This window comes from Saimiri boliviensis, chromosome 5, assembly GCF_048565385.1.
Source record: "Saimiri boliviensis isolate mSaiBol1 chromosome 5, mSaiBol1.pri, whole genome shotgun sequence".
In the NCBI taxonomy this organism is placed as follows: Eukaryota; Metazoa; Chordata; class Mammalia; order Primates; family Cebidae; genus Saimiri; species Saimiri boliviensis.
In genome coordinates, this window is record NC_133453.1 from 114,708,121 (window position 1) to 114,723,183 (window position 15,063).

Sequence of the window (15,063 nt, forward strand, 5' to 3'; positions counted from 1 at the left end):
TGGTTTGGGTTTTTTTGGGTTTTTTTTTTTTGTATTACTCTTATTTTCTATATTTTGTTTTTTACAGTGACAGCTAATATTTTCTGTTTTTGGAAATTTGTCAGCTTCATAGACAAAAAAGAAAATTTAATCTGGAAAAAATTATGGGAAATATCCACAAATGGATATCACTTCCTTGCCTAAAGAGATAACATACTAAAATAGTTGAAACCTAAACAGCTGCAAGTCCATGGCGCCATCTCAGGAGTTCCTCCTGTGTTCATAGAACAGTTGTGTGCAGCTCATATGCACATGTGTTCGTGCACACATAGGGAGACGTGGCAGACCTCGTGTGGAGGATCTGCTTACAGAAGCTCTTGCTCCCCTTGTCGTTGGCCAGTCAGTGCCCCTCTTTCAGGGCTTGGGTTTTTTTCTTGAGTAGGTGGCACTTACTGGAAATGTTGTGAAAACACTGTTTTTGCTGTGTTCCCCAGGTCGGATCCGCACAAGACGGCAAAGCTCTGGGAGTGCCACCAACGTCGCCTCTACACCTTCTGATAACCGGGGCCGCAGTCGCGCTAAAGTGGTTTCACAGTCTCAGCGTAAGAAACATAATTTATGCTGTTGCTTACCTCAGATTTATTCAACAGCCCATTTTGCAGTTGAACATTTTACAATCTTTGTATTGACTTTAGAGGGAAAAACACATTTTTTTATGGCTCTAAGATACTGTGAGTAATCTTACTGTTTTTTGGGTAAGCTTAAAAAATGGAACATTCCAGGCATACATTTGTCTCCTTTCCAGGTGATTTACGTTTTATACTGTTAAGCATTAAATATTAAAATGTAGTTTTTCTCTCTCCTTTGAAGCCTGTCAAATTGTAACTTACCTGTTCTCTGACTCATTTTTGCATTGATAAGGAATCTTTCTGATGTAATTTTAGAATAGTACCTGGGCAGAAAACTATTAATGCTATGTTCTTTCCAGTGGTACATAAGTAAATCCATTCAAAGCTCTCCCCCTTTAACTCCGTGCTCTAACATTGCAGCCCGCACCTCTCTTCCTGCCATGTGGGCCCTTGCTTTGCCTAGCTGCCCTGCGTCCATGATTGCGTCTCTGTATATGTGAAGTTAGTTTGTTAGCCTCAGCCATGAAAACAGCCACAGCTGGAATGAGTTTATTCTGGTCACTCTTCAGATCTGCCCTTGGTGTCTCACTTTCCAGCCGCACATAAACTTTGAGGGGCCCTGCTTCCTCTCTATGCATGTTGAGCAGAGCTGGGTAGCTGAGTGCTCCTGGGCAAGGTGAGCATGGGAAGGAAGAGTCTTCCTGTCAGGAGCTGCATGTGACCCCACAGCACAGCACTCACTAGCTGACATTTGTCTGCCTCCTTTGTGGCCCAAGGAACTGTCTGTCTTTGGTGGAGAGTGCTCCATCTGCACCAAACTTAGGAGTTCTCTTAGTATAGAGAATGCCTTGCTCAACAACTTCTGAATTTAATTTTTTTTCCCTTTGATAACCATAGTCCTCATGTTACATCATTTCTGTAAGGAAAGCAGAAGGTCAGTTACATTGCTGCCTTTGGTGAGGCTGCAGAACCTCCCTGCGGCCTAGGTTGTGTTGTGTAGTATGATACACTACAAGCGTGGGCTTCAGTATCAGACAAAACTGGGTTTGCATCGTGGCTACAGTGTGATGTCGGGCGAGTCATTTAACCTTTGTGAGCTGTCGTTTCATTGTCTGTGAATTGCGTGATGACAATTCCTACCCTCATGGGGCTTTCATGAGGATTTAGTGAGAATTAGGAGCCTAGCATGTGATACACAGTAAATGGAAGCAAGCTTTATAGTCATAACTTTAGGTCAGCAGACTCCTGTCCTAGCTGAGGTTGAGGCTCCTTGATACCTGTCTACTTCAGTAGGTTTAGACAAGAAGGCTAGGAATGGATTTCCATGATGAGGGATGAAGTTGAGGATACATTGAGAGTCCATTAAGACCAAGAATGCCCTCCTTACTGTACAGCTTAACCCGGATTTTCATTCAGATCCAGGGTGCAGGTGTAGCCCAGAAGTGTCTATCTTGGGAAGAGCTTCCTAGCTCTGGTTATTCTGTTGAACCCTAGTGATGCCTGGAAACACAAAAGGATACATATGGGTCAAATTTCACTGCAAAGGAATTCTTGACAAAAGTGTTCAAATCTCAGAATATAGGTCAATATAATGAAATTAAGCCAAATAAAAAATATCTAGGCTTTTAATTGTGCAGTATTGCTTCCCCTCCGTGGAGGTTTAGGGTTGAACAGTATTTTACATGTTTCTTTCTAGTGCTGTTTATCAGCATTGGGCTCTTTAGGGTTCCCTGCCCTAGCTGGGTCAATGCTGTAGTTGTCTCTCTATGTTGCAGGTTTTAGGAATGGCATACGTTACCTTGGCTTGGCAGGTGGTGAAGATTACATTTCCTTCTCTAATAGTGGTTAGGGTGATTATAGAGCTTTGGTTTTTCAGTCTTATACTTTACCTAGCCTTGGGGCTCCACTTTTAAAACTCCCCAGTTTTACTTTAATTACCAAATCATACTCAGGAAGAGTGACCCACTAGGCAGTTAAGAAGCCTACATGTTAAGCTTATGCATATAGGTTCAATATTTTAAAAATTATTTTAATAAGTGGTAAATATAAGCATATGTATCACAAATGTAGATATACTAGTATTCATAGTTCTGATTTCATACTAAGTGGGCTTCATTAATATTAGAGTTAAGGTCCTTAATAATTGGCATATTTTAAATATTTGAGGTTTGTAGGAAGTCAGGACAGTCAGGTGGAAGTAGCTAACACTAGTTTCTTTCAGTTAATTGATGTTTATTGAGCATTTACTATGTGGTAAGCAGTTTTGAAGATGGTAGTGATACACTGATGAGTAAGTCACAGTCACTTCCCTCAGATTGCTTAAAGCAAGAGAACAGATGTGAGTCTGGCACATTGTAGGTTTGAAAGTGTTTTATGAACAGACCTGAAATAAATGCTAATGTAGAATGACAAAGATAAAATAAACATAAGTACAAAAATAGGAAGAACTCCTAGGAAATGTAGCTATTTTGCTAATGTATTTGTGAACAAAGACCTTTGTGTTGTGTTGCATGCTGACCTTCTGTATTGTGTTATTGTCTTTTAATCCACTTTTTGCCTGTCCTTTGGTCTGCTCTCATAATCAAGGATCCAGATCTGCTAATCCTGCTGGTGGTAAGCCATTTCTCTTCTTGCCTTTTTGTTTTGTTTTGTTTTTGGCATTCTCCCTCACCCCATGTTCCTTGCACAATATTAATTTCTGTCTTTATTGTAAGCTTAGTTAATCTTTCTGCATTTTTCTTTGTGTTCAAATTCTAGAGTTTGAAATGGATTTCTTTTCCCTTTATACATAGTTTAATAGTTTACTAGTAGCTCAAATTTTATGGGTAACATTAATTGGTCCTGAGATAAATTATTCATGGTAGTATATATTATTGGTTTTTATAATGGTTTTTCACTTCAATTTGTAGTTAAATCATTATAAACCATTAATTTTTGTATTTACCTAAGTGGTTCATTTGAATGATGGTTGTTTTGATTTATATAATATGTATTTTTAAATAATATATATTTAAAATAAACACACATATAAATTTATAGATAACTGTTGCTTCAAATACTTTCTTCCCTTGGGTCATTCTAGTCTACTACATAATAATGTATACTTTACATTTTAGAATTTTATTGCCTTCTCTACTTAGGAAGATTATCAATGCAAATGACTGCCATTTGAATGTATTGGTATGATGCTTAAAATTTTGTTGTTTTCTCTGAGTGAGAATTGCATCCCACAAGCAATGGTAATATATGTATCTGGCTACTTAACTATTAATAAAAATTATCAGTCATATTATTAGTTTTTAATTTCCGGTTTTATTGCATACTTTTCAAAGAATGTGGTCCATGTTATTTCTACTTTTGTAGATTTTTTTTTGAGATTTGCTTTGAGGCTTAATACACATTTTTTTTTTAATATTCGCATATGGAAAGGTAAAAAGAATGTGTATTCTATTTGTTGGGATATATATGTGCATGTGGGAAGTGTGTGTTTTTATACATACATATACACACATAGGCACAATTTCCATTGCTCTGTCAATTTCTATGAGGTATATACTTTTTCAGTAATTATTAGTCTTTCCATGAGGTCTTTTGGTAAGTATGTCTTTTTCCATTTTTCCCTAGACTTTTATCATTTTTTAGTTTTATATTTCTTTTTATTTTTTAATTTTTTAAGGCTTTAATGGAGGAAGTTTTATATTTCAAAACTATGTTGTTTGGAGCATAAAAGTTTGTGATTATTATATCTTCATGGACAATTATTCTTTCATAAATATTAAATATCCTTCTTTGTCCTTTTTAAATGCTGTGTTTTATTTGATTTGTTTTTGTTTGTGGTGTATTGTTTGACTCTAACAAATATCAGACAGCTGAATTTCATTTTCTTTTACTTTACATTTTCTTTTTCTTTCTTTCTTTCGTTCTTTCTTTCTTTTTTTTTTTTTTTTAAGAGATAGGGTCTTGCTCTATATTGCCCAGTCTAGAGTGTAGTGGTGTGATCACGGCTTGCTTCAGCCTTGACCTCCTGGGCTCAAGTGATCCTCCCACATCTGTAGTAGCTGGGACTACAGGCATATGCCAACATGCCTGCCAAATTTTTAAAATTTTTGGAGAAATGGAGTCTCCCTCTTGTTGCCCACACTGGTCTCAACCACCTGGGCTCAAGTGATCCTTCCACCTTGGCCTCCCAAAGTGCTCGGACTATAGACATGAGCCAGCAGTCCAGGCTTGTTTTAATCTCTTTTAAATCAATGAATTTAATCCAGCCACATTTATTATGATTAATATACTTGAACGTCCTACTATCTTATTTTGTGATTTTATTTACCAGATTTCTAGTTATTGTATCCTCCTACCCCCTTTTCTATCATTTGTCAGATTAATAGATTTTTCTTGGATCCATTTTCTCTAATGCTTAAGAAAATTGTTATAGTTCTACTTCTGCTCTTCTAGCAATGACATTTAAAATTTTTAACATAATCAGCTCTTATAGAATTAAAAAAAAAAAACACAACAAGAATAAACACCTTGTGGTATTTGTAGATATTTAATGTGGAACAAGGAGGCTGTTGTTGGTACTTAGCCTGCTGTTTTGAATCAGAAATCTTGTAGTTATTTTTTGTAGAATTCTACCAGTATTTCTTCCAAGTATATTCTTTTATCAATGGTCTTTATGTTCCTACATTTAAAAAAAATTGCTACCACCACCAAATAAAGATTTATTTTTATAGAAAATTATGTATTTTATCCAAATTTATGTGTAAAAACTGGCTTTTAAAGGTTTTATAATTCATTCCTACATTTACATCTTTTATTCATTGTTATTTTGCTTCACTTTTAGCCGGCAGCCGGTCAAGTTCTCCGGGAAAATTGTTGGGAAGTAGTTATGGTGGACTTGCTGGGGGCTCCTCCCGAGGCCCACCTGTGACACCATCTTCAGAAAAGCGAAGCAAGATTCCCAGGAGCCAGGGATGTAGCCGGGAAACAAGTCCAAACCGAATAGGATTAGGTAAGGATTCTCAAAGGTCTTGGAATACCATTCTCAGCTTGGTCATAGTTTTTATTATAACCTAATGACTGTGTCTAATGTAGGAAATAGAGATCTGTTTTTTTGAACTGAGGATGTCACTTTGCCTGGGTATACAGATTATGGCATATTGAGTGTTCAGTTAGAAAAATGTGTGGAACTTAACCATTCAAATTTATGGGAAGGAATTATGTCATTGTAGGCTTTTGTGTTTTGCAGTCATTGTATAAAGCATTGGAATTGGGGAAATAGAGGGTGTTTCCCTCACATTTAGAAGCAGTGTTGCTTTTCATTTTCCTTTTACTGATTAGCACTAAGTAGACATTAATCTATATGAATTTTCAAAAACAACATTTAGGGTCTAAATTTGTTTTAATTCTGATCTTCTCTAATCCAACTGGTGAAACTTATGGTTCAAAAACATGTATAGTTACTTTTGACATAGATTTGTTTAAGCATGAAAGCTAGGAATTGATTAAAATCAATATATATTTATTTTTGCATTATTTAGTTTTTTTTGTTATAGTGTGTAGGATCATGTGACTTAACTCTCAGCAGCTTAATTGTCTTTTAATCCATTAACATCTAATTCATATACTGCCTGTTTAATATAAAATTTAGAAATCTTTGTGATATAATGCAAAAAATCTAAATTCATATTCTTTATGACTTATGTACTTTCTAAGGGTAAAATGTATTAATGTAAAATCAGATTACTATATTCTTAAATTGTGTTGGCTTATCTTTCTCATTTATTCATTTATCTCATCAACAGTGTTTACAGTGATATACGAGGCACTTTGTTAGACATGAGAATTAGAAGATACATGAGATAGATTTAGATTCTGACTTCAAAGAGCTTGACTCTATTGAGGAGAGGTGGAAATGTAAGACAGTATGACAAATACTATGACAGGGTGCTTTGGCACCATAAAGAAAGGAGTGTCTTAGACCCTTGGCCACCCCAGATTTCCTGCTAGGGGATGCTGCCCAGAATAGGTTCTGTTTTCATGAAGTACAAGGTGGAATTGGTCCTGGTGGGGAGAGGGGAGAGAAGCATCTGCAGAAGCAGTCAGGCAAAAGGCAGCCACAAGTAATTTATTTAGCTACTGTACAGGAAGTCAGAGTCATTTGAGTGGGAATTGAGGGCAGAGAGACTGGTAGAGTCCAGTTCATGAGAGTCTCTGAAGGCCACCTTAGCTACCAAAAGGCAGGAGCAGATATTTAAGAATGGGTAAGATTTGATTTGAACTCCTATTTCCAAAGCAAGCAGAAAGTATTTGGTGGTTTTATTAATTCTCTATGATGCGAACTTTTTATTGGCATCGCATAGTGTGGTCTCTGAGCTGACAAGTCATTCGGGTGTTGATGTGGATATAACTATAGAAAAGATTACAGCTGGAATCTCTGAATATTATGGCTGATTTGTGTTTGGAAAATGCATTTGATTTCAAATGTAGGTATTAGGTTTCAGCTGTCTTTTTTCATAATTAATTGTTTTATAGGATGTCTGTCTTCAATTCATGTTAGTTTTATACATTTAAAGATTATTTTCTGTTTTAAGATTTTCTTTTTATGTTATTAAAGATGCCATTTTAATCTTCTTCTTGAAATCGGGAAATAACCCAACTTCATTTATCTAACATAATTCTAATGTGCTCCATGGTTTTAACTAAGAAGTTTGTGTTGTGTGTAGTTGAAAAGACAACACTTTATACATTTTTAAAACGGGTATTATGGAACATCAGTAGGAACTAAAGAAAAGCCGATTCCCTTATTTGAACATTATTTAAAGAAATTTATTTCCCTGATGCTAATTAAAGAGATCAGTTATGTGTAGAGCTTTGAGGTCATACATATGGTTCAGATTAAAGAAGATATTTTATTTAAATTTCTACACATTGTGAGAATATATTCACAAAAAGAAATAAATATTAATATAGCCAGGCATGGTGTTGCGCGCCTGTAATCCCAGCTACTCAGGAAGCTGAGGCAGGAGAATCACTTGAACTCTGGAGGTGGAGGTTGCAGTGAGCCAAGATCATGCAATTGCACTCCAGACTGGGCAACAGGGCAAGACTCCATCTCAAAAAAAAAAAAAAAAAAAAAAAAAGGGAAAGAAAAGAAAAAGAAATGCCAGATATAGATGATGGGGTGATGGAGGCAGCAAACCACTTCGCCATGTATGTACCTATGCAACAACCCTGCATGATTGGCACATATACCCCAGAACCTAAAGTACAATTAAAAAAAAAATATATATATATATATATGAATAAAATATATTTTCATTTTTTTCCCTATAGTACTCCTTGGACATTCCATTTAATAGGGTGGCAGACATAATAGCATTATTCAGTAATAGATTGTGTATTACTATTATCATTTAGTATATACTGGATATATGCCTATATGTCTTAACATTTGACTCACTGTTGAAAAAAAAATTCATTTTTTCAACTCATTGTTGAAAAAAAAAGGGAATGTCTTGTAGTAATATTTTCTATAATTCCCAAACCAACTAATTCAACAGTTTTAGTGATGGCTGAACTAGGTTTGGAATTTGCACTGAGAATTAATTTCTTTTTTCATTTGTTTTAAAACTGATGCCAGGGTTCTTTGGCATTTTAAGTTTTCTTACACAAAACAGCCTGTAATTCCTGGTTGAATATTCAAGAAGCAAAATATATCCTTGCTATTCTCTTTTTTCTTGGCGATTTGTTCCCCCATAAGCTATCTGAATAGGAAAATATATTTGTAAATGGTTTTATTTTTGTGTGTCTTAAAGATAATACTTTATAGATACAGTAAAGTCATATAAATCACCAGTATCTATAGTGATTCTATTTTGGAAGTTTGCCCTTGTTTCCTTCTGCCACTCATCTTTGGAAAGGCTGTGAAAAGACATTTGACATTTTTGTAACTTTCATTCTATGGATGTATATTTAAAATGTTCTTAAGGTTTTCTGGTTAAAATACTTTGAAATAATTAAACATTAATAATAGTTCATTTCAACTGTGAAATTAGACTACTGTCTAAGACCAAGACATGAGAATGTCTAGACAGAGAGACATCTCATGTCTTTAAGTTCCGGTTGTTTTTATTAATTCTCTTATGTTCTGCTTTTATGAGTCCTGGTTAGACCCTTCCTTAAAAGGTAAAAGTCAAGATTACCATTAAAACAAGGAAGTAGGGTAGAGTGGCTATCAAGAAATGAAAACCAATCAAATGGGTTTTTTTATGGCTTCCCAGCATTTCATGTAAGCAGAAGACCCCAGAGCTACCTAGGACTACTGCTTTTTTAGGAAGTTCATAGTACAAGTATGTTCTCCTTGTCTGTCTCTCTTATGCCTTCCCTCTGTAACATATTTTCACATACAACATTTAGTTTGGCACTTACAAGTTATTTTGGTAGGTTTTTTTAGATTTGATCACCTAATTAATTCATTTATAAAAATCATTTATATACTGATTTTAGGCCGGGCATGGTGGCTCATGCCTGTAATGCCAGCACTTTGGGAGGCCACAGCAGGTGGATCTGTTGAGGTCAGGAGTTCGAGACCAGCCCAACCAACACGGTGAAACCCCGTCTCTACTGAAAATACAAAAATTAGCTGGGTGTGGTGTTGCGTGCCTGTAATCCCAGTTACTCAGGAGGCTGAGGCAGGAGAATCACTTGAACCCAGAAGGCGGAGGTTGCAGTGAGCTGAGATTGCACCACCAAATTCCAGCCTGGTCAGCAGGAGACTTCCTCTCAAAAATAAAAAATAGGTCAGGTGCAGTGGCTCATGCCTGTAGTGCTAGCACTTTGGGAGGCCAAGGCAGGTGGATTGCCTGAGCTCAGAAGTTTGAGACCAACCTGGGCAACCTAGAAACAGTGAAACCTTGTCTCTACTAAACTACAAAAGTTAGCTAGGTGTGGCTGTGTGTGCCTGTAATCCCAGCTACTGGGGAGGCTGAGATAGGAGAATTGCTTGAACCCTGGAGGCAGAGGTTGCAGTGAGCCAAGATCATGCCACTGCACTCTAGCCAGGGGACAGAACAAGACTCCCTCTCAATAAATAAAGAAATAAATATAAAAATATACTTATTTTAAATCCTTCTTTTAGATTAGTCTTTCGAAGTAGTATTATAAGTGAGTTTGTATTTCTCTTGTGTTTTAAATTATTTAAACTGTTGATGTCACCACTAGATTTATTTTAATGAGTAAATGATGCCAAGGCTCTTGAGGTTTAGGGTAATTATGCTCATATTTTCACAAAATCATAAACAGAAAGAATTATTATTCTTTATACTACTACTAACCATATGTTAAAGGAGAAAATCAGCTCAAATGGGTGAATGAACTCTCTCTGGGTGAAATACCAGGGGGGTAAACCTTATTAAGAAATATATGTATGCTGTTATTTCAGATCGTATCTGTTTACTGCTGTTAATGCTTTTTATTGTCTTCACAAAGCAGACTCAGACCAAAAAGAGAGCATTTCTTTCCCATTATTCTAGCATGTATATGAATTTAAGGAAGGGGTTAGGCTGGGAAAATTTCAGAAGTAATCAGGCAAGAACTATTTAGAAAATGCTCAGCTAAGCATGCACTTGTTTAAACAACTGTCAAGACTTTTTATTGCTTTTTTATTGTTTGTTTTGGAGCTGACAGTGGAATAAGACAAAATTTTCACGTGTACTCTTCATCAGGAGACTTGGAAGTACTTATGTATGTGCATTATCTCATAGTACCCTTCTCATTTAAAATGAGGGGACACGTTCTTTTTCCTCATTTTCCTAATGGGATGCTTGAGACCCAGAGAAGCCTAGTGGCTGGACCAGTGAGAGCATGGAACTGGAAAGGTTATTTTTTGACTCAGATTTGGCATTGGTTCTCTAAAGATGAGTAGGATGCGTGGTATTGCTGTGTACATTCTAGGAAACTTTGTCATATTGGTAGGGCCAGTATATACTCCCTGGTTTTTTAAGGATTTAATTTGGCATCTCCCCCTCTTGTCATCATTGTAGGAGCTGTTTAGAAGGTCAAAAAGAATCGCTTATTCAGAAGTCACTACTACTTTGAATGAAAATTCAGTGCTTTCATGTCACTCTGGCAAAATTAAGGAGAGTTTAAGACTTTCTGGTGAAGCCCCAGGAAAGCCCTTTATATCTAGATTGTTGAGATTACATTCCTGTGCCTGACCTTTTTTTTTTTTTTTCTGGCCCGAGCAGTACTAAGCATTTACATATCACTTGAATGCCTTCAGAGTCTACTTCCACTCCAGCACAGAGCAGTTGAGCCCAGTGGAAAGTTGGCTTTAGTTTTCCCTTTCGTATACTTTTTTCTTCAGGAAGTGTTATGATTCTGATTTATAAGACATTCTTATAGTTTGGCTATATACTCTTTGCTCTGAAATAATAGACTATGCACGTTGCAGTATAGAAACATACTTGTTTTTATATCAGTGAATCAAGTTGATTGTTTCCAAAATCTCGACGTTTTTTTCCAGTCCAGAAGTTGTAGATCCTCTCAAGATGGAAACGTATGTTGTCCCTATCAGCTATTATATTAGGTATTCCACCTGCATATATTCAATATACAAGGTTGTTTTGGAGTATTTTGCCAGTAAGGTATTTCCATTTTCTCAAATTAAATGGAGAAACAGGATATCCTGGTCTTTTCTGAGCTTCACAGCCAAGTTATGAGACCCTGGGATATTCATGCAATTCTGTCTTATAGTCTCAGTGTTTTCTAACATGAGAATGGTTAACTTTATCCAGATGATCAGAAAGTTATTTGCTGTTCCCAGGTCAGTAGAGGGATGTTTCACCCAAATACTGAGAGTATTGATCTATTTGCTGTAGCCCCAGTGTAGACCGGATCAGTGGCGGTGCTTGGTAGAGACCAGAGGCAAATCTTCCTGGATTCTCATTGAAAAAGCGGGGATAAAACGTTGGGATCAGTAAAGGAAAGGATAACTGTCCCCACTTTTTATATCTGCTGGTTTGGAGAATTGGGTATGTTTGAAGCATCTACACGCTTACTTGGAGTGGGTAGACTCTCTGGTTATGCCAACCTTTATGGCTTCTCTTGGTGAAGAAGGCCAGCCTGGGAGCAGTGAGCCCTCTTCCTTTTCATTAGGTAAGTTCATGGACTTCAGTGACCAGTATAGTTGTTCTGTTCGTTAATCCAAATTAAATTACCTTTCTAAAGAACAAGTGAATACAGCTTTGTTTTTTTGTCATCTTGTTGCGAAGTTTGCTAAACTCATAAAAACTGATCGTTTCTAAAAGGCTTTTGATCTTGTATTTCTGATGCCAGTTTGTTCTTTAGAAAGATTTCTTTTCACTTCTTACATTTAGGTGTAATTTCACCTTCATACTAAAATTCACAGCTTTCTGAGGCATTGAGCATAATCACGTTTTACCTAAACCCTCCCCTGTTGGCACGTCAGTCAGCGAGACCTCAGCGTGGATAGGTGGCTCAGTCATCAGAACTCCCCAGCGTGAACAATGTCATAATTACATTAACCAATGTGACTGACATTTTGTGAGTTTTTCTGTCTTCATTAAACTTGTTCACCTTCTCTGAAACCCTTCATGCTGCACACTAGCACGGAGCAGCCGTATCCCTCGACCCAGCATGAGTCAGGGGTGCAGCCGCGATACCAGCCGTGAGAGCAGCCGAGATACAAGCCCTGCTCGGGGCTTCCCTCCGCTTGGTGAGTACATGGAGGCGCTGGCTGAGGAGCAGAGTTCCTTGCCCTGCTCCAAATGCTTGTCCGAGACACTGCTAGGTGGAATGAACTGCTTTTCCTCCTCCACTGTCCTTGTGATCCTTCCTTCTTTCTTCCCTCTTCCTTAGTTACCCTCTGTTGTCCCCCTCTGCATGCTTGAATTTTGGCAACTTCAAATTTTTATAAATTAGAGGAAAAAAACACCACTTCACTCTGTGCTGTTGTCATTGATGACAAGCCCATCTGTGTGGCAATTTCTCACCTATGGCAAAACTCAGCCTAAGTTAGTTGCTGCTTAAAAGGAAAGTTAATCCAAAGTTTATCCTTAGTCATTGAATTGTTACAATTTATCTTTAATTTTACTACAGATCAGTCTATATGTAATTGAATTCAAAGAAGGAATCAAAGGGCAGTTGTGGTAATGTTTAGAAAAGTAAATGAGTTTTCTTTTTAGTGTTAATAGTCCTGCCTTCTCTAAAATGGACACATAATAAACGCTTTTTAGTTAGTATAAACTGTTAATGCACCAAAGACATCTGTCAACACATACTTTTGTGCAAAGGAATATTTTATATTCTTCAATAATTATTTTTTGCCCCTGCATTAAGTGCTGTACAGCTGTCCATTTTTCTCTTAATAAGCATACACATAGAAACCATTTTATTGTAATTAGACCTAGACCTGAAATTATGTGGATCTGTGGACTCCAGCAGTCTGCTAATTTTAACTACCTAATTATATAACTGGTCTTTTGAAAACGATACATGTCACTACAAAAGAGGGATGTTAAATCAAAATCATAAGGTCTTAGTATTTGCCTCTACCTATCTCCTTCTAATGTCATTCACTTCTTCTGATCTTTTTTCCCTAATCAGTATCGGTAATCAAAATCTAGACATATTTCTTTATGACCCATTGTCCTTTATGAGGTTCTGAAAAAAGAACAGGCAACCAGATGCCAAACCAGTTAGTACTAGGCCATCCCCGTAACTGAGTGAGGCAATGCCTGTTGTGAGTGTTCCACCTTGTTAGCATGAGCCCTCGAGTGGGGCAGCGTACCTATTGCCTGTCACCTATTCCACAGCAGTCTGAAGCATTACAGCAGAATTCTGTAAGCAGAGGTGGCAATGATGATTTTTTTTTTTTTTTCTGAATGAACTGGTGATTTTTCCTTTTAAATTAAGGCTGTATATCTTTGCATCCTTGCTCACTATTTGACCTTCTGAACAACCTATTGTATGAGTAAATAGTTCAATTTTTTATTGCTTATTTTGTCTCTTAGAAGCAATTCAGTGTTTTCCTTTCAAATATTTACTGTTATTTTTGATACTGTATGTAGAAGCATCCTTTGGAATCTGGCATGTAGACCAGGCAAGGTGTGCTGAATTCTTGAGATCCTAATTGAACTTTGAGCGGTTGAGTGAATCTTGTCTGTTTTGTACATTGTTTGGTTAAACAGATCTGCCCAGCTGTCTTGGTGACAACCCAGAATGTTGAAATGCGTAATTGCCACTACCAAGGCAGAAGGTGTGGGTCCTCAAAAACTAGCATCAGCTCATGTCTTCTGTTGTGGTCAGGGCAATAGTTAAGGGCTTTGAGCTAAATTTTTGTATCATGCCTTTCGCTTACCTTGGGTTAAACCTGACCCTAAAACTTAGGTTCAGCAAGAACAACCACATTGCTCGTGTGTACCCACACCATGTGGAACAGTCAGCAGGCATAATGCCTGTGGTCCCTGTTCATCCTCTGGGACAGGTATTAGCATCAGAGACTTAGGGAGAATGAGCTACTTTCTCAAGATCACACAGCTAAATGGTGGAGCCAGGGTTTGGATTCAGGTTTGACCTCAAACCTGCCTCATTTGGAAGTAGTTCTGATAATTCAGTGTCTTTCATTTGTTCCTTGAAAATGTGTTAGATGCTTGTACTGAGGCTTCTGGGTGGTGGTTAGAAGAGGTTTCTGAGTCATTTATTTCCAGGCTTGGGGTTAGGACCTGGGAACTCAAAAGAACCCAAAAGATTGTTGCCCTCAGGGGAGCTTACTACACATTCTCTGAAGGTTCCTTCTTTAGCTCATCCATTTTAATAATCTCTTCCCACCCCTTTTGGATATTAGTGAGATTGTATGTTAGGGCTTCTTTGAATCCACTTATATAGCCAGCTTTCTTTAACAACAACAAAAGAAGAATGAAAGTACTTAAATATTCTAATGAATATATATTTTTGAGTTTGCATTTTTGTTTTGGGCCATTTTGATGATATGAATCTATATGGTTATGGTGATAATTGTTGATTAAGGGAAATCAAGGGCTCTAGGACTGCTATAAATTAAGCTTTCACATAAGAGGGTCTATCTGGGATTCCAGTGTTGGGTGATAACTTGGGAATGTGACAAAGGACTCATTGCAGGGCAGATTTCTTTTAGCATATTCTGTTGAAAATGAACCAAAGGACCACTTTATAAGGAACCTATATATCAGGTACTGCTTAAAAACTATTTCAGACTAAACTATCAAGACAGTGATGTGCTTATATAAAAATGTATAGTTTGCTTCAGTCTTTTTTTTTTTTTTTTTTTGCTTCAGTCTCAACACTAGATATTTCACCAACTTATTTAGGGAAAGTGATAATTTTGTAATATTCATTGCCAATTTATTTTTAATTTTTGTGAATCTTGAGAAGGAGATATTTTCCTTTTTTTTGCAAG

The 15,063-nt window shown here is 36.9% G+C and overlaps 1 protein-coding gene across 16 annotated transcripts in view; it reads left to right on the forward strand.

Moving 5' to 3' along the window:
- Positions 1-15,063, forward strand: part of CLASP1 (cytoplasmic linker associated protein 1) — a 285,245-nt gene that overhangs the window by 197,187 nt on the left and 72,995 nt on the right. For 8 of the 16 annotated variants that reach the window (XM_074399831.1, XM_074399832.1, XM_074399833.1 and 5 more), the window contains 4 exons: positions 474-581; positions 3,195-3,221; positions 5,449-5,616; positions 12,235-12,342. In XM_074399831.1, coding sequence (XP_074255932.1) covers positions 474-581; positions 3,195-3,221; positions 5,449-5,616; positions 12,235-12,342 — 411 coding nt within the window. The remainder of the gene's footprint in view (positions 1-473; positions 582-3,194; positions 3,222-5,448; positions 5,617-12,234; positions 12,343-15,063) is intronic. The other 8 variants (XM_039479906.2, XM_074399842.1, XM_074399843.1 and 5 more) reach the window with 3 other exon arrangements.